Below are 23,984 nucleotides of genomic sequence, written 5' to 3' on the forward strand. Positions count from 1 at the left end.
CAGAGTGATTGGAGTGCTATATGCGTCACACTGTCTTGGTGACAATTTTTGGATTAGATGCTTGCATGCTGCACTTTATTATGTCACATTGCTTATTATACATTTATATTAATTTTGTTATCTTGTTAGTGGTCAATTTTTCCTCACTTTTTGTAAGGAATTTTGCCCTAATGACATATTAATTTTTTCAGGTGTTTTTAGGTTGTTTATCCTCACTATTTATCACTTAGTGATCATGTGAGCGGCTGCCTAAATGTTTGCACCATATATTTTATTCATCCTTTATATATTTATTCAGCCACAGCATTAATTGTTCACCTTAGTAGTTTTTTAACCCAGTTTTGGGATCCTTTTAATATTGTGTCCTCTCCTTTGGAATGATATATTCATACTGATTACCGTCTCGGTGATGGATTAGCGCAGCACCTCCCCCCATTCTTACATTATTGTCCATCTGGGTTCGGCTGACCCCGATTTGGTGCATGCAGCTTTTCCACCTGCCTTTTGTCCCTACATGGTAGCGCAGGTAATAAATCTTTTCATTCACACATTGGCTTTAAGATACTACAGTACCAGGCTTCCTAGCTTTGCCCCTGTACTGTGAAAATTCACTCCACATATACATCCTCTCAGACATTATGGACATGACAAAGGATCCCCAAAGCACAAAAGACAGCACAGCAGTAAATATCTACTTTTCAGCTGGCCCCATGCAATGCTTCCACTACAGGGCTGTCTGACTAATTAAGTAGGAGTAATGCAATTCAGTAAAAAAAAATTTAAAAACTTTTTCATCAAGTGAAAAGGTATCTGGAGCTCGATTTATTGGCTCTATATAAGAATACAAAATATTTAATTATATGCCATATTACATTTTTTTTTTTTTTATAAGAACACTAAACACCATACTTTTTTTTAGCTTTTGTTAGAGTGTTGGAAGAGTTAAAATCCTATAAATTCAATTTCGCTGTCTTAGAGTTGCAGCAGGAAATGAAGGGAAATCATTTCAAAGTAGAAACATAATTCTGATGTTAGAATAGAGTGTTGTAATAAGAACATGTGCCCAAATTAGAGTATGCCCTCTTACTTCTTGCTCAGATAATTTCTCAAATTGTTTGAACATACATACATGTACACACACACACTGTATCTCTCAAAAGTGAGTACACCCCTCGCATTTTTGTAAATATTTTATATCTTTTCATGTGACAACACTGAAGAAATGACACTTTGCTACAATGTAAAGTAGTGAGTGTACAGCCTGTATAACAGTGTAAATTTACTGCTCCTCAAAATAACACTATGTTGGCGAAATGTCAGTTCAGATGGAGAAGGGGTTGAATCCAGATTTTTTTTTTTTTTTTTTACGGTTTTATCGTGCAGCTCTAGTATGCCTGTGGGGGTGGGGTGGCTCAGTTTATTTTATTTTTTACACTTCATGTGTTTTGTTTTTTTTTACTTATGATTTTATTGCCATCACATAGGGGACCAATAATCCCCCATGTGATAGCAGGTACATGACAGGTCCTCTTTGGGGGAGGGGGGCGTCTATTCACACAGAAAGCAGGACTCGGCCCGCCCCCCGGCACCCGCATCATGAGCCATTGGCTGCACTGCTAACAATCCATCCAATCAGGACCCGAGACACCAGCTTTTGCTGGTGTGCTCGTCCCCGACAGCGAGATAGAGGGGGTACAGGCAAGTAAAACAGGGGCTTGAGGGGGCTGCAGGAGAATAGAATGCATTGAGGTGAAAAACCTCAAGGGTTTACAACCCCTTTAATAGCGCCAAGAAGGAGCTGTCATTCGGCACGCCACTAAATTAAACAAAGGGGCGGATTCCCCCAGTGACATCACCCGAAGACCCCGCCCCTTTGCTTAATATAGTGGTGTGCTCGAATGACAGCTCCTTCTCAGCGCTATTAAGTAGAGAAAGGAAAAGCCAACAATTGCATTTAAAAGCCGACAGTGATAGTCTGCAATCGGCAAGTGAGGGAGCCTGTCTGTACAGACTGCCCCCCTCACTGTATATACTGCTCTGTCCTGTCCCTCACCTTGCACACACTGCTCCCCCCCCCCCCCCCCACAAAAAGAAAGGCGGGAAAAAAAAAAAGGGGGCTATTACATTTAAAAGTCAAAATTGACAATCAGCATCAGCAAGTGAGGGAGCCTGTCTGTATAGACTGCCCTGTCACTATGTATACTGCTCTCCTGCCTCTACCCCCCCCACCCCCCCACAGTGACTGATTGCTCCTAACAACCAATGCAAAAAATGGGTGCAACAACAGACCGTTTGTCCATTTACATCAGTTTTTCATCCAATCCATTTTTCTTAACAGATGAAAAACAGGGCTTTCATCCGCTCAAAAAAATGGATGTTGAAGGAAGCGGGTGAAAAAGGATGAAATAGATGTCAGTTTTTCTATAGGAATGCATTGATGTCCTTTTTTCACCCGTCAACGGATGGATAAAAAAAAAAAAACAGACGAACAGTTCGTATGTGTCAAAGGGGCCTTAACCCTCTTGGGCATGGAGTTCCCCAGAGCTTCACAGGTTGCCACTGGAGTTCTACTCCACTCCTCCAAGACGACATCACAGAGCTGGTGGACATTAGAGACCTTGCGCTCCTCCACCTACTGTTTGAGGATGCCCCACAGATGCTCCTTTACCCTCAACTTCTTTAGCAAGGCAGTGGTCATCTTGAAGGTGTGTTTGGGATCGTTATGTTGGAATACTGCCCTGCGGCCCAGTCTCCGAAGGAAGGGGATCATGCTCTGCCTCAGTATGTCACCAGTACATGTTGGCATTCATGGTTCCCTCAATGAACTGTAGCTCTCCAGTGCCGGCAGCACTCATGCAGCCCCAGACCATGACACTCCCACCCCCCCATGCTTGACTGTAGGCAAGCCACACTTGTCTTTGTACTCCTCACCTGGATGCCGCCACACACGCTTGACACCATCCGAACCAAATACGTTTATCTTGGTCTCATCAGACCACAGAACATGGTTCCAGTAATCTATGTCCTTAGTCTGCTTGTCTTCAGCAAGCTCTTTGCGGGCTTTCTTGTGCATCATCTTTAGAAGAGGCTTTCTTCTGGGATGACAGCCATGCAGACCAATTTGATGCAGTTTGCAGCGTATGGTCTGAGCACCGACAGGCTGAACCCCCCACCCCTTCAACCTCTGCAGCAATGCTGGCAGCACTCATACGTCCATTTCCAACAGACAACCTCTGGATATGACGCTGAGCATGTGCACCATGGTGAGGCCTGTTCTAAGTCGAACCTGTCCTGTTAAACCACTGTATGGTCTTGGCCACCATGCTGCAGCTTAGTTTCAGGGCCTGGGCAATCTTCTTATAGACTAGACCATCTTTATATAAAGCAACAATTCTTTTTTTCAGATCCTCAGAGTTCTTTGCCATGTTGAACTTTCAGTGACCAGTATGAGAGAGTGAGAGCGATAACACCAAATTTCACACACCTACTCCCTTTTCACACCTGAGACCTTGTAACATTAACGAGTCACATCACAACGGGGAGGGAAAATGGCTGATTGGGGCCAATTTGGACATTTTCACTTAGGGGTGTACTCACTTTTGTTGCCAGCGATTTAGACAATAATGGCTGTGTGTTGCGTTATTTTGAGGGGACAGCAAATTTACATGGTTATACAAGCTGTACACTCACTACTTTACATTTTATTTATTTTATTTTTTATTTATTTCAGGTACTTATATAGCGCCGTCAATTTACGCAGCGCTTTACATATACATTGTACATTCACATCAGTCCCTACCCTCAAGGAGCTTACAATCTAAGGTCCCTAACTCACATTCATACATACTAGGGACAATTTAGACAGGATCCAATTAACCTACCAGCATGTCTTTGGAGTGTGGGAGGAAACCGGAGTACCCGGAGGAAACCCACGCAGGCACAGGGAGAACATGCAAACTCCAAGCAGGTAGTGTCGTGGTTGGGATTCGAACCAGTGACCCTTCTTACTGCTAGGCGAGAGTGCTACCACTACACCACTGTGCATTGTAGCAAAGTGTCATTTCTTCAGTGTTGTCACATGAAAAGATATAAAAATGTGGAGGGGTGTACTCACTTTTGTGAGAATATATAGAGATAGATAGATATATATAGATATATAGATATATATATATATATATATATATACACACACAATATATATATATCAATATCACAAATATAAAAAAAAAAAAAAAAAATCCCCCCCCCCACACACACTAACCCTTTATACGTTCCCCTTAAGAACTTACCGGTTCTGGAATCCTGAGTTTCTCCATCTGCGCCACTGTCTCCTTTTCAGTCTTTACTGTTACATCTGTATCAGCGTTCAGACTTGCAGCTTTGCTTTTATTAAGCGATGTTCTCACTACTTTGTCCATGTCCACCATCATACAGGAAGAAGAGTCTATAGCTACATTAGCAGCAGGCTCAGTCTTTATTGGCATGGCTATGCCAGCTCCGTGAAGAGCAGACTCCTGTGTTTTAACCAACTCTCCAATGTCAGTGATGTCAGTGTGTGAGGTGTCCCCAAGCATAAAAGATCCTTTTCCTGATTTGACCTGGACAAATCCCTGGTTCAGTAGACTGTTTTCCTCCTTGCTGCTGCATGAAGACTCATTCAGAGACATGGACAGGAAGCTCTCGCAGCTCTGCGTCTGAGATGAAAACATATAACAGTTAGTGTAGCCCTAACCAGCGGAGGAATATATAACTCACAATTGTAGGTGGGAAACTTGGCAAGAATATTTTACTTGTCTAATGTTTTAGCAAGTAGTCTGAGGCTTGCTCTCACTCTTCCCAGTACATTGAAAATATTCCCATCATGACAGAGACTTGCAGATGCAGGCCTACTGTTGGTGCTAGTTGCCTGGTTTCGGTGTTTGAGTCACAGACCTAGAACAAGCATGCACTAAAGTGTGAAATCCATATATTTATTCAGTGGTTGCTTGTCCACTATATACACCTCATTCTGGGGAGACAATGGGGTGCAGGGGATGCCCGTATAGTACTTCACTCACAGCCATCACAGGAGAGACTGAAAAGGTTGGCAGATAGGGGTCTCATCGGAGAGATTATGAAAAAAAAAAAAGTGCAAAAGAGGCACCTATTCTATTTACAAGACACAGATGCATATTATTTATACCTTAAGGAAGTTTCCTGCCTGTGTAAGTTTATGTTCCTCCGAAGAGTCACAAATATCCAATTCTTAATTAAGCTCTGAACCCTTGCCTTTACTTATAATGCCAAGCATAGCCCTTTAATACAGAAGTTCAGCATACTTTTCAGATATTTTATGGCCAAGCCTGCAGATCACAGACTACAGCAGCTTAGCTGAACTGACCTTAATACAAAACAAAAACAACCAATAATTGTTACCTAGCAACAAATGGACACCTGTATCACGGTACAGATAGAGGCTATTACAATACAGGAGAGCAAACAAGAATGTTTGCTATAGGGAGAGAACAAAAGGTACAGAAGGTCTGCATTAGACATGCATGCAAATTTAAAGTGGAGTGCAAATTTTTAGAGTCTATTTTGGTTTAATAAAAAAAGTTATAGTACAGAAAGAAAGGAAAAAAAGTGCCTGTGGGGGGGGGGATTGGTGAAGTACACTGGGAGCTTGCACTACAATAGGCAATCCACAGGAGCCGCAGGTATAATTAAAAAAACAAAATATAGGATTTTCATAGGACACAGAGCCTCAAGTATTTACTTAGAGGGTTATAGGCCTACTTTCAAGTTTTGACACTGGTATAACCAATACGGGAAGTTGACTCCCCTATATAACCCCTCCTCCTTCCAGGAGTACCTCAGTTTTTGTAGACAAGCAATATACTTACACTCCATAAAACAGAGGGGCGGGACCTCTCTGTCCTTTGATGTTCACCAAGAAAAGGATTTTACAGGTAAGCTGCCTTAAAAATCCTATTTTCTTTATCGTACATCATAGGACACAGAGCCTCAATTATTTACTTAGTTGGACGTCCCATAGCAATGCTACTTGAGGGGAGGGAGACACAACCCATAGGGCAACCCCCAGACCTGAGGACTTATACTGCTGCCTGCACACACTGCGCCCGAAGGCGATATCCTCATTCCATCTTACATCCACTTGATAACATTTTGTGAATGTATGCACTGAAGACCAAGTCGCGGCCTTACAGATCTGAGCCATGGAGGCCTAGTGACACACTGCCCAAGAAGCCCCAAACACTCTGGTAGAGCGCGCCTTAACCTGAAAAGGGGGAATCTTTCCCTTTAAATCATAAGTTTGAATTATAACTTGCCGAATCCACTTAGCGACAGTGGATTTTGATGCTACCTGTCCTTTCTTAGGACTCTCTGGGAGAATAAATAAGACATCAGTCTTACGAATCTGAGCAGTTTTCTTTGAATAGATTTTCACTGCTCTCACTACATCAAGACAATGTAGTGACTTTTCTTCCCTGGAACATGGTCTTGGGAAAAACGATGGCAGGACAATATCTTCATTCAGATGAAAGCCTAAAACTACTTTTGGCAAAAAGCCTGGACAAGGGCGTAACACCACTCTGTCCTCAAGAATAATCAAATATGGCTTTTTACAAGAAAGAGCAGCCAATTCTGATACCCTCCTTGCTGAAGATATAGCAACCAAAAATACCAGCTTCCTTGTCAAAAGGACCAAAGGAATCTGCTGTATCGGTTCAAATGGCTGTTTTTGTAACACTGACAAAACTAAATTCAATTCCCAAGGGCTTAAGGGTGATTTAACTGGTGGATTAATCCACATCACTCCTTGCATAAAACCCCGGACTAAAGAATGCGTAGCAAGCGGTCTTTGAAATAAAACTGATAAGGCTGAGACTTGGCCCTTAATAGTACTCAGGGCCAACTTCATCTCCAATTGTAGAAAAGCAATAATTCTGTCTATGATATATCTCCGAGGGTGCCAACCCTTGGATTCACACCAGGAAACATAAGCCTTCCAGACCCCATAATATATAGCTCTGGAAACTGGCTTCCTAGCATTAAATCAAAGTAGAAATAACTGACCTGGAAAGCCCACGTTTCTTCAGAATGTGGGTCTCAATAGCCAAGCCATTAAATTTAGCGTTCGTAAAGTAGGATGGAAGATCGGCCCCTGTGATAGCAGGTCTGGCCTTAGTGGGAGGACCCATGGGTCCTCCACTGCCATCTTCACAATCTCTGCATACCATGACCTCCTGGGCCAATGCTGGTGCTACCAGTATTGTCGGATTTCTTTCCAGCTTGATCCTGCAAAAGTAGTCGAGGCAGCAATTGAATCAAGGGAAATGCATAGGTCAGTGAAAACTGATCCCACAGTGTCACCAACGCATCTGTTATGTATGCGAGTGGATCCCTTGTCCTGGACACAAAGATGACTAGCTTCGTGTTGAATCTGGATGCTAGAAGGTCTACGTCCGGAGTCCCCCATCTTTGCAAACAGCCCAAAAAATCTCGGGATGAAGAGACTATTCCCCCGGGAATAACTGCTGGCAACTTTAGTCCACCTGCCAATTCCCTACTCCGGGAATGAAAACTGCCGATAGACATGGGACATTCTCTTCTACCCAAGTTAGAATCTGGTTCACCTCTCTGGCATTGTCGAATTGGATCCTGACGGGACAATTCTTTAACCTGGAGGTCCAGGTTTTCAGAGCCAGATACACTGCCCGAATCTCTAGGATGTTGATGGGCAAGGCTTTTTCGGTTCCTGACCACTGTCCCTGGACAGTCGTCTCCTCTAGTACTGCTCCCCAGCCTGACAGGCTGGCATCTGTCGTTACTACTTTCCAGATAACTGGTCTGAAGGACTTTCCCTTCAGCAGGTTCCCGAGTCAGTAACCACCAACTGAGGATTTGGGACACTCTTGGGGACAGCCACATTGGCAAATCCAAAGCTTGAATTGTCATGTTCCAAGCAGATAGGATACTTTTTTGAATGGAATTGGGCATAGGGAACTGCTTTGAATGAAGCTACCATCTTTCCCAACAACCTTATGCAAAGGCGAATTGAGGGATTTCTTTGACCTGACCATTCGCACCAGCTCTTGTATGGAGCTGATCTTTGTGGGAGGCAAGAACACCCTTTCCCGGGCTGAGTCTATGATCAGGCCCAGATACTCCAACCTTTTTAGTGGCTTTGAGGAGGATTTCTTCAGGTTGAGAATCCAGCCCAGACTTTCCAGGTAACTGCTTGTAATGGCTACATCTTGCTTCAAGCGAGCCACTGACTGATCTATTAGCAATAGATCGTCTAAGTAAGCCAAGATAGTTATGCCCTGTGCCCTTAACCTGGCTAGAGGTGGGGCCAGCACTTTTGTGAACACATGGGGTGCTGTAGCAAGTCCGATGGGCAAGGCTACAAACTGAAAGTGCTGTTTTTCTACTTCAAACCGCAGAAACCTCTGGTGAGGAGGAAATATAGGGACATGCAGATATGCATCTCTGATGTTAATAGATGCCAGAAGTTCTCCTCCTTGTAGGATGGAAATGACTGACTCCATGCGTAAGGAGCGGATTTTCAGGAACCGATTTAGATTCCATAGATCTAGAATTGGTCTGACAACCCCATTTGGCTTTGGTATCGTAAACAGATTTAAGCAAAACCCCAAACCTTGCTCTCGTGTGGGAATCTGTACAAACACCCCTTGAGCCAATAATTGGTCTAATGCTTGCAACAGGGATTGCCTTTTCCCTGGATCCTTGGGAACGTTTGATCTCAGAAAACGAGACGGTGGAAACTCTCGAAATTCTAGCTTGTATCCTAGAGACACTATGGAGAGAGTCCATCTGTCCTGAATTTCCCTTTGCCAGACTTCTGAGTACCTCAGAAGTCTTCCCCCCACCTTGGTGAGGGGAGATGCCTCTTCATGACGAGGTCTTGGTATTCTGCTTTGCAGACTTGCCCAGGTTTTCCTTTGTGCCTGGGTTTGACCTTGAGGTCTTCCTCTAGAGTCTGACGGTGGAGGCCGTCGCCCCTGCCTAGAGGTGGATGCACCTGGCGCGGGAAAAAAAGTGTGTTTAAATGAAGGACGTTTATCTTTTCTTTTGCCTGGCAAAAGAGTACTCTTTCCGCTAGAAATTGTTTGGATGTATTTATCCAAACTATTGCCAAATAGTCGTTCTCCCTTAAAGAGAAAACTAGTTAGAAGGTTCTTGCAAGGCGCTTCAGCTGACCAACCCTTTAACCAAAGGGTCCTTCGCATGTGTATTAGTACAAGCGCAAGGCGTGATGCCTGATGAATAGAATCCTTCATAGCATCTATGGCAAAGCATGATGCTTATGGTAGCTCGGCCAATTCCCTAACCTGTTGTGCAGGGAGTTTGTTAAGAGCATTTGTGAACTGGTCCTTTAAGGACTGACAGATGCCTACCTATAGCTGCAATTGCAGGCTGAGTTACAGTCCCTGCTAAGAAGAAAAAGGACTTTAACAGACCTTCCAACTTCTTATCTGTTGGATCTTTAAGCATATGCGCATTGTCCACTGGGCAGGAAACTTATTCACATTGGAAATCGCAGCGTCAACTGCTGAAACTTTACATCTTTTAGTTAATTTTTTCTTCAGAGGATAGAGAATCGAGAACCTCTTTGGAGGAGAAAAATGCTTATCCGGATGATCCCATTCGGTATAAATAAGTTTTTCTAATAATGGGTGGATGGCAAAGGCTGTAAAGATTTCAAAGAACCCAAGGAGGAGACTGGACGTTCAGCTAACTCTGTTAGGGGTAGCATGAAAGCAGAGCGAACCATTTCTGTAAGGGTCTGTACTTCAGACTATGAAGCTGAAACATCAAGTATCGTTTCCTCCGAAGAGGAATAACCGGCTTGTCTTTCCTCTCGATCTTCTGAGGGTAATACCTTATCCTGTCCCTTGGACCCTCCACTGTCTGTAAAGAATCCAAGGTGGGGGAGGGGGATCTAGGACGCTTCCTATCCACTTGGATAGAGGATGCGAATAAAGCTGCTAATCTTCCTTCTAAGCCCTGCAGGGCAGAGGAAAATGCATCTTCAGTCACATATAAAGGGGCTGAAGTGTGTGAAGCAGTTGCACCACCGCTAGCTTCCAATGGCTCACCCTGGCTTGCCATGTCCAATATCTCCAGAGAGGAAGACAGTATGGAGGCATGACTGGGATTCCCAGCGCCTGGGGGTGGCACCTTAGGTACCTTTACGGTAGCTCTGGAAGACATAGTGCGAAGTACAAAAGCAGAGGTACACAAACTTACTATTTGCTTAACAACAGTTCTAGCAAAAACAATGTCACCATAATAACAGTTTTTAACTGCTAAGTAACAATAGTGTTTCCTGTACTGGAAACGGCTCTTTACGCCCCTTACGTGCCCAGCACTCTGGTGTCTCTTTAGTGTGACAGACTCCCTCTCTTCAGCTAAGATTTCTGCAACTGAGAGTGTCTAATCAGAAACAAACAGTCAGCGCAAAAACTCAATGACTACTCACAGCAGCTGAACACTAAAGGCAAATATATAAACCCTTTAGAACTGTGTAAATTAATAAGTGCAGCGCTAAAATTAATAACTAAAAACAATCACTAAATAAAAAAGTTCAATAAAGTTCATATGTTCGTGAATTGAAACACATGTAGATAAAGAGGCACACAGACGTCACTGGTGATAAAGGGTGCTTCATGCAAAAGTTTAAGGTGATCCTTGGTCCGTGCTCACACCATTTGTTTAGCCAAACTGCTCACCTTGCTTAATAGACCCCTGAGCAAACAGGAAGGTCATGAGAGCTTTCACCACCTCTGGTGGTAATGGTAAACTTGTAGATGGAAGCTGGGCACCTCTCGGACTCCGCAGATAAGCCTTGTAACTCTCCCGCAGCAACATATAATACAAAGAAAAGATCTAGTGCTCTCTGTATGACTTGTAAAAGGTAACATTTATTAAAAGACGGGTACTCACATAAATAGCACTTAGTCCAAGTGCTAGGATATCAAGCATTAAAAGACTGGTAACAGCAAAGCTGGTAAGGTGGCCGTAGTGACATTAAGATGAACTCCCGCACGCGTATCGTCCATAGGACTTCCTCAGCGATAGTGGAGTATCGAAATGCCACTGTAGTTTAAATAGATAGCCCCTTATCACACTCACCTGTGTAATTAGAGAACGAGCGGTAGGCATCCAATCAGGACGCACCACTCACTAGTAGGAAGTGTATATCCAGAAAGGTTGCCATAGCGATCACTAAAGCGCGTCATGCAGCGAGGAACCTGTATGGCAATCCGACTGTGTAATAGAGAGAAACGAGCGGTAAGCGTCCTATCAGAGCGCACCACTCGGACATGGGAGGAGTTTGATAGGCTGTATCTCCATAATGGTCATTACGCCGCGACGGCATGACGGCGGATCACATGACCACGCACCTCAGAAGATACCTCCCACCTCGGAACAGAGCTAAGATATGTTTACCTGTAACCATGGTGATCCGGCGTTACGTCCGCAAAGCGACAACACTCACGCCAGTCATCCTCACATTATACCGCCTTCCCAGAGGCGGAGTAAACATACAGCCTCCGGCGTGTGTGGTTGTCACAGCAGCCAAAAATAAGTAGGCTGGGAGCACACCACATCACTGCTGGAGACCAAATATCGTTCAAAGATGAATTTATAACATAACAGGCTTATCGGTACTCTGACTCTTTTTTACAACCTTTGGTTACGGGAACTCGTTCCTTTATCAAAGATACTAAACACATCATCCAAATTTTAGAAACCCTTTCCTTTTCTTCTTCTTGTTTGTTAATAACAGCGGACGTCAGTTCCCTCTATACGATTATCAGTCATGAAGATGCGTTAGCATCAGTTCGATGGGCCTTTAGAACATCGGATCTGACCAGAAGACATAAAAACTATATCTTGGATTGTTTAAAGTTTTGTTTATCAAAAAATTATTTTTGGTACAATAAACGTTTTTTTCTCCAAACCAGGGGAGTTGCGATGGGTGCCCGCTTCGCTCCCAGTGTTGCCAATCTGTTCATGGCACACTGGGAGGAAGAGTCTATCTATAAGAACACACCCCCTGAACTTATATGTTACCAACGTTATATTGACGACATCATTATGGTGTGGGATGGAAATAGATCGAACTTGGATACCTTTATGCGAAAACTAGATGAGAACAATAGAAATATTGTTCTCTCCTGGAATATAGACAAAGTTCACGTTACCTTTTTGGATTTAGACATTTTTTTGAAAGATAATCAGTTGGAGTTAAAAAATCATTTTAAGCCTACGGACCGCAATGCGTACATACCCCTCGGGAGTTGCCACCATCTTCAATGGTTGTGCAACATTCCCAAAGAGCAATTTGTACGGATTAGGCGGAACTGTACGCATGAGCATCACTACCTGGAACAATCTGAGGTTTTATCTGCCCGTTTTGTCCAAAAGGGTTATAACAAAACCGATATTGATAAACATATTGAGACCGTTCGAAGTTTAGAGAGAAAGACACTGGTATCCAATGGCCCCAGGGCCAAACGTGATGGTACGGGCAATATTAGAATGATCTTGGACTACAATGTTCAATATAGAAAATTTGAAAAAATAGTCCGGAAATATTGGCCCATTCTCAGACAGGACAAAACTTTGGGCCCTGTACTCCCGGAATACCCCCTGTTTGTCTACAAGAGGGCACCGTCCTTAAGAGATAAATTGGCCCCTGGGGTAATTGACCCACCTCTCTCTTGTGTAAACAGGATTTCGAACATTATGACTGGTTTCTATGCATGTGGGCGATGCCCACCATGTAAACAAACCAAGGGCAATATTAAAAAACGTAAAGAGTTTGTAGCCACAGCCACAAAAAAGGTTTATCAAATTAGGGATTTCATTACATGTTCGACATCAGGAGTCGTTTATATCATGGAATGCGAATGTGGCCTACAATATGTGGGTAGAACATCCAGGTCCCTTCATATTCGTATTGGTGAACATATCACCAATATTAAGAAGGGCCTGGATTCTCACAATGTTTCCAAACATTTTAAACTCGTTCACAAACGCAGCCCTGTTAAACTAAAGTTTTGGGGAGTGGAAAAAGTAACGCCCCATTGGAGGGGCGGCAATTTCATAAGACAATTGAGCCGCCGTGAGTCTTTCTGGATATATGAAACACATGTGGGAGTACCTACGGGGCTCAATGTCGAGTTTGATTTGAATTGTTTTATTTCTGACCGTTAGTTTTTTTTTTTTTTTTTTTTTATGTCTTAGGAGAATTATTCAATTGGTGTCTGTTATATTTGGGAGATTGTAAAAGGTGGCCGTAGTGACTAATTAAGATTAATTTAAAATAGTTTTTTACTATTTTTAGTAATATTTTTTTAGGATGTCCTTTATTGGACACCTGTTTAGGTATTTTTGTTTTTCATCCGGTTACATCTTTTAAATATTGTGTGCATTTCTGATGCCGGATGTGGGGTCAGCATTGGTGACTACAGACCATGTAGGCATTAACATTAACCTTTTATTTTTAGGGAACCTTAGGCCAGGCTGGTTCCCAGGAGACTCCTCTTTATGATGTAGGGTGGGTACCGATAAGCCTGTTATGTTATAAATTCATCTTTGAACGATATTTGGTCTCCAGCAGTGATGTGGTGTGCACCCAGCCTACTTATTTTTGGCTGCTGTGACAACCACACACGCCGGAGGCTGTATGTTTACTCCGCCTCTGGGAAGGCGGTATAATGTGAGGATGACTGGCGTGAGTGTTGCCGCTTTGCGGACGTAACGCCGGATCACCATGGTTACAGGTAAACATATCTTAGCTCTGTTTACGTCTTTCCGAGGTGGGAGGTATCTTCTGAGGTGCGTGGTCATGTGATCCGCCGTCACGCCGTCGCGGCGTAATGACCATTATGGAGATACAGCCTATCAAACTCCTCCCATGTCCGAGTGGTGCGCTCTGATAGGACGCTTACCGCTCGTTTCTCTCTATTACACAGTCGGATTGCCATACAGGTTCCTCGCTGCATGACGCGCTTTAGTGATTGCTATGGCAACCTTTCTGGATATACACTTCCTACTAGTGAGTGGTGCGTCCTGATTGGATGCCTACCGCTCTTTCTCTAATTACACAGGTGAGTGTGATAAGGGGCTATCTATTTAAACTACAGTGGCATTTCGATACTCCACTATCGCTGAGGAAGTCCTATGGACGATACGCGTGCGGGAGTTCATCTTAATGTCACTACGGCCACCTTACCAGCTTTGCTGTTACCAGTCTTTTAATGCTTGATATCCTAGCACTTGGACTAAGTGCTATTTATGTGAGTACCCGTCTTTTAATAAATGTTACCTTTTACAAGTCATACAGAGAGCACTAGATCTTTTCTTTGTATTATATGTTGCTGCGGGAGAGTTACAAGGCTTATCTGCGGAGTCCGAGAGGTGCCCAGCTTCCATCTACAAGTTTACCATTACCACCAGAGGTGGTGAAAGCTCTCATGACCTTCCTGTTTGCTCAGGGGTCTATTAAGCAAGGTGAGCAGTTTGGCTAAACAAATGGTGTGAGCACGGACCAAGGATCACCTTAAACTTTTGCATGAAGCACCCTTTATCACCAGTGACGTCTGTGTGCCTCTTTATCTACATGTGTTTCAATTCACGAACATATGAACTTTATTGAACTTTTTTATTTAGTGATTGTTTTTAGTTATTAATTTTAGCGCTGCACTTATTAATTTACACAGTTTTAACTGAGAGTGTCTGCAATAAAGCCTCAGGTGGAACCCGATTGGCGTCCTCATTGCCTCTCCCTCAGTCTCTCGCCGTGTGCGGACATTACGTCCCGTACACGGCACCACGTGACCTTCAGGGACACGCTCCTCAGCGTCCCATCCCTCTCGGGTAATATGCCTGGTTCGGGTGTGAACGGCATGCGTGTCTGCCATTGCAGACCGAAGGGAGGGAGCGACGCTGCCACGTGTAATACCAGACCAGTATGTAACAGACGCACGTCTGCAAAAGGAGAGGGGAGGGAGGAGGGGGTGGGGGGCTGGGGGTTCTATCAGCAGTCAATACTACAGAGGCACAGGGAATCCCAATGCTGCTAGGCGGACGTGCTGCCTTAAAACCATGCAGCACAGGGGCCATAGTTTAGTGATCAAATTTTGACCTTCTCAGCTGCCAGGCAGCTGCGCCAACCTTAAAGCCTAGTTTTTTGCAACTACTGTATTTTATTTAAATTCCTTAAAGAGGATTATTTAACTAAGAACCCCCTCCACTGGGACCACACATGCTATTGGAGGCAGAGCTTGCTGTAAAACATCGTATCTAGGTAGTGTAAATTACTCCCAATAGGAGAGACATTTTAAAAGGCATACAAGGTATCTGGAAGGAAAAAGCATTAGCTTCTTCCCTTAACTTGTCCTCGCTGCAGGATACTGCTGTAAACAGACAGATCCAAACTTCACCCATCACGGCAGGCTGCTGTAAACCTTCAAAGACCGGGTCCCTTTTAATAGGGGTTCCACTCCTTTGGACCTGTATAGCACCCCTCAGGAACAGCTTTAGGTAATGTAGCAAGACCAAAAAGAGTCCTGGTTCCTAGGGTCCAGCTCTCAAAGAGAAGCTTACAGGCAAAACCTTGTTCTTGTCTGCGAGCCCGGGTACCAGCCTATGGCCTCGGGGGAGAGGATGGATCCAGCTGTGGAGGTTTTTTAAATCCGTCATGGATCCCTCTAGGAGCTCCTCAGAGCACATCTTCACTCGTGAACACCTTTAGACACTGGCGAAAAAACTGAGTTACTCCTGGAAGGAGGAGGGGTTATATAGGGGAGTCAACTTCCTGTATTGGTTATACCAGCGTCAACACCTGAAGGTAGGCCCATAACCCACTAAGTAAATACTTGAGGCTCTGCGTCCCATGATGTACGATAAAGAAAAGACAGTTTCAGAGTAAAGGGAAACATTGGGGTAATGTTGGGGTGGGGGGAATAAAAGAAGGCAGCCTCAGAGAACTTGGGTACTTAAACTTTTGGCACAAAAACAGATATGACAAAAAGAAGAGGCTAATGCCAAGGTTTTTAATTCACGTGGGCTCATAAAAAGGCAAACCAAGTAACCAATTGCAATGTTAAGAGAACCTGTAGGCTTCATTGCCATCCACACTGCAGGACCAAAATAAAACTGCAGTAGTTCTGGCTAAGTTATGCAGCATGTGAATATACTCTTCTTCCCTTACCACAACGCAGTGATTGGTGCATAAGGGCTAACTGCCAGTTCCGTGTGCTGTCGCATGCATGCCTAGCAGACACTATACTATAGGGCAGGGGTACTGACTTAAAATTCACGAAGGTCCAGTCAGTAAAATTTTCCAGCAGAGGTCTGAATCATATGTTTGACTCTCAAGACACCTCTGTACAATGGTAAACATGGTGCATTTTTGGGAGTGCCACAGTACCATGCAGCTCGGTACAGCGCAATTTAAAAAAAAAAGAAAAGAAAAAAAATAGGGCCAGGGACTTCTTTTTCTGCACTTCTACTTATAAGGCAGCCCACTGAAATAAATGGGCCACCTACACACAGAATAATAATGTGAACCTAGAATCGGATCCTTGACATCACAATCCTTTTATTACATCAGTGTTCCCAGTCCCCCTGCATAACATTAACCCCCCAATCACATTACAGTCCTCAGCCCCCCTTAATATCAAAACCCCCCCACTTCAAATTCACTTAATATCACTCCCTTCACCAGTCCTGTCCATGCTCCCTTTACATCACCCCAGGCATCCTCCATCCTTTACACAGCAACAGAGTCCTCTTCCCTGTCCTACCTTACACAGCGCGGGAGGCAGAGTAGCCGACATTGGAAGTGCAGCAAAGCAATGGACAGAGGGCGGGAGCTGCCCCAGTTAACTGACTGGTTGTCAGTCATGGATGCAGGGCGGTCCTAGCAACCAGTTAACTGGGCCAGCTCCCACCCTCCACCCATCGCTGTGCTGCTCTTCCGATGTCATCTCTGCAAAGACAACAGAGCTAGCGGTGGATGAGGGAAAAAGCGGATCCTAAGATGGCGCAACCGCAGCGGGCCTGGATGGGACATTGACTCGGTCCGGACCGCGGTCCACCATTTAGTGATACCTGCTATAGGGTAAGGTCAGTATTTGCATATAAGATCATAACAGATCAAGCAGGGAAACTAAGAAATGGCAATAAGGGTTAATTTAAAGACAAAATATACTGTGCACTACAAACGCAGTTGCGTAGATCTGAGGGGAAGCTTTGAAAACGAGGGAAAGCTCTTCTGATTTCCATCATCCAATCATGTGCAAGCAAAAATTCAGTCCCCCCCCCCCCCCCCTTGCATGTTCCCCTCTGATCTCGAGCAACTGCACTTGCAATGCACAGACTATTTGCTTTTAGTAAATCAACCCCAATGTCTTCGATTGAAATGCTCACATCACCATCCCCCCACTATCCTTAAACAATGGTCATTACTAAGTCAGCATCAATTTACCTGTATATGTGAAGCAGATGAGAGAGACAATGTGGGAGGTTTAATTTCCTTGTCTACAATATCCAAAGCCAGGGACTTGCGCACTTTCTTGATGGGACTGTGCGAGTGCTGGATGAAAAGGAAAAGGACACATTATACGAAGTAATTCTACAGAGTCTATTTCTATAAATATATCAAGCCTAATTCATCAATCGTTTGATGGAAAGGCTACATTTGCCGTACATACAGTCCATTTGTATGATAAACTGCGCCAGCCTATTGTATTACATGGTGCTTCAGACAAGAATGTGACATTGGAAAGAATTTTTTCCTTGCAGAGATTTGCTTGAAGGATGATTCAGTGAGTCTATTAATCCCCTTTACCAATAAATCAATCACAGAGCCGCTCAGTGAAAAACGACATGGCAACTTACGAAACGTGTGCTCTAAGCAGGAGCATTCAGTTGCTTCCCGCCACCTAAGGCAGCACCCAAAGTGACCCTGTAATGATATAAATACATATATTCTGGAAACGGTTTAGCCCAATATTTCTGAACTTTTTCCAGTTAGGGCGCCCTTAAAAAGTATTAACAGTCTCGAGGCACCCAAATGCGCTGCTCTTTAGCAAAAGCACAGGGGTGTAAATTCCTCATTGTACAACCATGCATTGGTAAATGCAGAGTGCGAAAAAAAAAAAAAAAAAAAGGGAAAAGAAAGTTTACATTCTTTGGAACAGGAATAAAAGTGATCCAAAAATTGTATTTTTAAAAAGGGACTGTGTAAAAAATTTAAAACGCTCCGTCCTTCTGTGTGCAGAAGCGAACGATTGAGCAAGTCACGCCCGCATATGCAAACAGTGTTTAAACCACACGTGAGATATCGCCGCGATAGTCAGCACAAGAGCAATAATTCTAGCAAAAGACCTTCTAACTCAAAACATGCAACCTGTAGAATTTTTTTAGACGTCGCCGATGTAGATTGAGTGTCAGTTTGTTACCATTCCACGAGCCGGCGCAATTTTAAAGCATGATATGTTGGGTATCAATTTACACCGCGTAACATTATCTTTCACAATATTAAAAAAAATAAATAAAAAAGGGGGCTAACTTTACCGATTTCTTAATTCGCATTTGTAAGATCGCTGCGCAAATACGGTGTGACAAAGAATTGCAACGACTGCCATTTTATTTTCTGTGTGTCTAAGAAAAAAAAAAAAAAATTTTTAAAATTACCCACGGAGTCGCTTTCCATGGGGGCACTCGTGCAGGCGAGCTCCCGAGTCCTGCTGCTGCGTCCATTAACACAGACAGCAGAGACCTATGGCTCCCACTGCTATCAATCAAACCAATGAGTACCCGAGACAGCTGCTGGGCTCGTTCTCGTCGCTGGAAAGATCGGGTTCAGATAAGTAAAAGGGGGGCTCTGGGGGCCCAGCTGCACCACAAAAGGTTTTTCACCTTAATGCATAGAATGTAATAAAAGCAGAGGTCTGCCCACCCCTGCAAAAATTAAAAGCCAGCAGCTACACATACTGCATCTGCTGACTTTTAATAATAGGACACTTACCTGTCCTGGAGTCCAACTATGTGGGCACCGCAGCTGATGTTTCCATCAGCTGTGGGGGTGCTGCCACTGCCGATAAGGAAACCTGGTAGTGAACCATTACGGCTTCAAGTGGGGCCCAACTGCACATTTTTTTTTTAGCAGAGTTTAGTATCACTTCATTTTCAATCCACTCTACGTTACTAATAGGCCCCAGATGTCAGTTTTGCAGGCCATGGGAGCTATGGAAATACTAGGTTCACAAAGTTTACCCTTGTGAGCAGAAACAAGCCAATAATTACCCCAGGTTTCCTTTTATGGCGATCGTAGTTTGGCTCATCTACAATAATCAGCTCAATGCCTGACTCACTGCGCAGGACTTCCTTCAGATCTTCTTCCAGGTGAGGAGTAGGAGGCTGCAGAACAAGAATCAATCACATTAGGAGTCACAGCAAAGTGCTAACAAAGGTTCAAACAACCAAATTTCTGTAACTAGAAAACAGTGGTAGAAAAGAAAAGGTCAGATGATTCTATATTCTTTTCTACATTTTATGGTCTACCAATGTTTGCGTTTCCTAAAAACCAGCTCCATTCCAGATTTACATTTTGCATGCTTATTGAAATTTTTTATACATATTTTTTGGAGAATGCCAAGGCGAGATATTCTTAAAGCGGTGTTCTGCCTGGGGTGAGGGACAAACAAAAAAAAAAAAACAACTTAATATATGGATACTTACCTGTCCAGGGAGCCCACCATGTCGGCACCCCGCCGTCAATTGTCTTGTAGAAAACCGGCAGTGAAGCCTTTTGGCTTCACAGCCGGTTCCTTACTGCACGAGCGTGAAGCGCAGTGCTTCAACTGGCCCGGCGGAGGAGGAAGGAGGCGAACTTCCGAGGGATGGTGCCGTCTCCCGGAAGTGGGGAAGGGTTACTGTCAAATACCAGGTACCCCCCCGAAAGGTGCTAAATGTGGCACCGGAGTGGGGGGGGGGGGGAGATAGAGCAGATAAGCAGATGTTCCACTTTTGGGTCCCCCAACTCCTCAGCATTACAACAGAACCCCTTAGATGCCTCATTTGAATTCTTATATTTGTTTGAGCACAGGAGACAAAGTTACAATTTACTTCTATACAACTTCCTCACCCACCACTTTACTTCACACAGTATACAAAGCACCAGGTTCTTCTTTGGTCGGTTTCTATTCTAGTAAAATTCATTGGGTAGAAGAGAACAGATGTGTGCAAACCCCTACAAGCCTAATAATGTCTGTTTCTCAAGAAAGTATCTTGCTGGTAGGTCATTGGGGGCTCAAGTACATACCAATGATTAATGACTATACCTTATAGAAGGATAAATTAAATATTCACTTACCAATGGCCTTGAGCCAAACTTTTCCAATGCATTTTTAAATGGTGTAGGTGTGTGAGGTGCATTGTCTCCAATAAATTTGTGGTTTGGAGTGACAAATCTAAAAAACAACCCAACAAGAAAAAAAGCTCCTTAAAAATAGGATAACACAAGGCATTACAAACATGCTTGTCCAAATTTAGAGAGACGTTTACCTTTCTGGTAAACCCTTCACTACAAGAGGGTAAAAAACAAATCCTAAAACTTGAACACAGTTTTCCAGTGTGTATTAGTAAAACTGTACACATCAGCACAGCAACTAAAAGTGTGCAGGTGAAATACACCTTGTGGTTTGTTTTTAAGACAAATTTGGCTTATTTGGTGGTAAATGATATAATGGATAATTCCTGATTTCTTTTTTTAAGCAAAAGGAAAACTGGCACAAAATAGTGAAATTTTTTTAAATGTAGCTGTATATTTCTTGCTATTACCATAACCCATCACCGAAGAAACAAAATAAAATTCTACTGCTTCGACAATTGCTGTGATAACACATATGAGAATATTTCTCTGTTTGCACTTGTAATAACAATAAAATTAATTAATAAAATGTATCCTTTTCTCCATTAAAAGAAAAAAAAAAAAATAGAGAAAACACAGGGGTGAGCTATACAGTAACTGATCATTGTAATAGCCAATCAGAGGCTATCACAGTGATCAAGTACCAGTCTTCCTAGTTCCCAACTGCTGGTAGGAGACCAGGAGCTTTCAGTGAGAGCTCAGTCTCTGCACTGGGAGCACACTATCAGCATTAACAGCGCATGTTAGACAACTCCTTTCCGTGAAGCCTGCGCTCTCATTGGAAAGGAGTTAAGCACGGTAACCATGTTCAAAACACAAAATGTGCCCTTTAAAAAGTTATTCACAAGCTTGGTATGATACACCTGGGCTATAGTATCAGACTAACTTAAAAATTAGCAAAGATGATCAGAAATGCTTTGGGAGTGCTCCAAATAACAGTTTACATTAGCATAGTTGCCAACAGTCCCGAATTTCCCGGGACAAACCCGATTTTGGGACCCTCGACCCGGTCGGAGGCTGTCCCGAATCGGGATTTGCCCAGGGAAAAAAATCAGGAATGTTTGCAAATTGCATTTTTGGGAACGGGCTTCAGTAAAATAGCGGCCGGTCCCGCCGCCGCTTGATCACTCCCCCTTGTGTTGAGCGGAGAAGGGGGCTCGATCCGTGCAGCCAATGAATCGGCTTCTCTTCTCGCACGGATCGGCCCCTCCCCTCTCCACTGAACACACGGTGCCGGACGCTGCACCGGCGGCCACGCTATCTATGTGCTCACTGACACTGCTGGGGCCTGGGGGGCGTTATGGGAGGGAAGGGTCTGCTGAGGGCGTCTGCACTGATGGGGTTCTGCTCTGAGGGCGTCTGCACTGATGGAGGGGGGTCTGCACTGAGGGGGTTCTGCAATGATGGAGGGGGGTCTGCTGAGGGCGTCTGCACTGATGGAGGGGGGTCTGCACTGACTCTGCTGGGGACACCAGATGCAAGGACGGACTCTGCTGGGGACACCAGATGCAAGGACGGACTCTGCTGGGGACACCAGATGCAAGGACGGACTCTGCTGGGGACACCAGATGCAAGGACGGACTCTGCTGGGGACACCAGATGCAAGGACGGACTCTGCTGGGGACACCAGATGCAAGGACGGACTCTGCTGGGGACACCAGATGCAAGGACGGACTCTGCTGGGGACACCTGATGCAAGGACGGACTCTGCTGGGGACACCTGATGCAAGGACGGACTCTGCTGGGGACACCTGATGCAAGGACGGACTCTGCTGGGGACACCTGATGCAAGGACGGACTCTGCTGGGGACACCTGATGCAAGGACGGACTCTGCTGGGGACACCTGATGCAAGGACGGACTCTGCTGGGGACACCTGATGCAAGGACGGACTCTGCTGGTGGCAGGCAACACGCACAGGGATCCCACTGATTCTGCATTATGGTGAGTTGAATGATTTATTTTTATATTACAATGTAATAATAAAAATAATGCGCTTCAATCATCCTGACACCATAACAATCATGGTGCCAGGATGATTGAAGAGCTAACACCAGGTGTTTGGAGCATCTTTATCTGCTGATTGTTAAACTTTCTAGAATACACATATTTCTATTGTTGTGTAGGATCTAGGGCTGCTGTCCCTTCATTCCTTTCTCCCCCTTTCCCTCTCCATCCCTTATTCATCTCAGACTAACCACACCCCCTTTGAGCCACACCCATTTGAGCAACGCCCACTATCTCACGTAAACCACGGCCATTCTTCGCCGCAGTTTTGGTTTTTATTGCTAAGCCCCGCCCACAAACGCATGCCCCACCCCCTAATTGTTATACGGCTCCGCCTACAGTCAAAAAAGTGTCCCACATTTTTTTTTTGCAATGTTGGCAACTATGCATTAGTAAAACAAAAGCCCATGCTACCCAGTTCCTACAGCAAACACTTCTATATATGGACAATCAGCTTATTACATTGCTAGCTTAATAAAACAGCAAACTGAGGTTAAAAGAACTTAATCTCCAACCAGGAACGCACATGCTTCCTTTTGGGCTGTTAAATATACCATTAAAAAGTGTTTTGTTACATCTGTCCTGTGCACTCTTTCTAGCTTAGTAGCTCTCCCTATTCTTATTTCGGACCACAAATGTATTACTTTCCGTTGTAGAGATTAAGAGTAGGAAGGTTTTAGTAGTTTCAGTAATGACAACTGGGAAGGGAAAACACCAGTCGGTCCACCAAAACTATAAGGCCTCATGCACACGAGACGTCAGTGCAAACTCTGCTGAACACATGTTTTTAAAAGCTGAAACCGGCATTTAGAAACGCCCGTTTTGCTGCGTTTGCATGCCGCGTTTAGCTGCGTTTTACCGCGCTTGCGTCTAGAAGCGTCTGCAGAGCAGAGAATGACATTTTGCGACCCAACTTTGGGGCCCCGTATCTCGGGGGCCACTTGGCGCTAGGAACCCCAAATTTGGTGTGCTAACACAGTTGGACTAACACTATAACATATCCAAATTGGGGTTATGGGGCCCCAAAGTCAGGTCGAAAAATGTCTCTCTGCTGCAGAAGTGCTTAACATTTTGCGACCCGACTTTGGGGCCCCATATACTTGGTGCTAGGAACCCCAATTTGGATATTTTGTAGTGCTAGTTCCACTGTGTCTGCACACCAAATTTGGGGTTCCTAGCACCAAGTGGCCCCCGAGATATGGGGCCCCAAATTCGAGTCATAAAATGTTCCTTTAAAAACACTTATAAAAACGCAAACGCAGCTAAACGTGGTACCGGCATTTAGCCGCGTTTAGTGTCTGCAATGTGGAAAACTTTTGCGTCTGAACCCATTTTTTTGCTTCTGGAAAAACTAGGTTAAACGCAGCTGCCTAAAAACGCCAAAAAACGAGACTGTGTACATGGACACATAGGATAACATTAAATGGGTTCAGGGCCAGTTGAAAAAAAAAAAAAAAAAAAAGTGTACAACTGCCTCTGAACATGCGTTTAACAGCGTC

The 23,984-nt window shown here is 44.2% G+C and overlaps 1 protein-coding gene across 1 annotated transcript in view; it reads right to left on the minus strand.

Annotated features, from left to right (window-relative positions):
- Nucleotides 1-23,984, minus strand: part of MYBL2 (MYB proto-oncogene like 2) — an 84,347-nt gene that overhangs the window by 12,878 nt on the left and 47,485 nt on the right. Inside the window, exons 10-13 of the mRNA XM_073606492.1 lie at nucleotides 20,423-20,519; nucleotides 19,354-19,467; nucleotides 17,531-17,638; nucleotides 4,290-4,694 (exon numbers count right to left, since the gene is read on the minus strand). Of these exons, the coding sequence (XP_073462593.1) occupies nucleotides 4,290-4,694; nucleotides 17,531-17,638; nucleotides 19,354-19,467; nucleotides 20,423-20,519 (724 nt within the window). The remainder of the gene's footprint in view (nucleotides 1-4,289; nucleotides 4,695-17,530; nucleotides 17,639-19,353; nucleotides 19,468-20,422; nucleotides 20,520-23,984) is intronic.

Source organism: Aquarana catesbeiana, linkage group LG12, assembly GCF_042186555.1.
Source record: "Aquarana catesbeiana isolate 2022-GZ linkage group LG12, ASM4218655v1, whole genome shotgun sequence".
Lineage (NCBI taxonomy): Eukaryota > Metazoa > Chordata > Amphibia > Anura > Ranidae > Aquarana > Aquarana catesbeiana.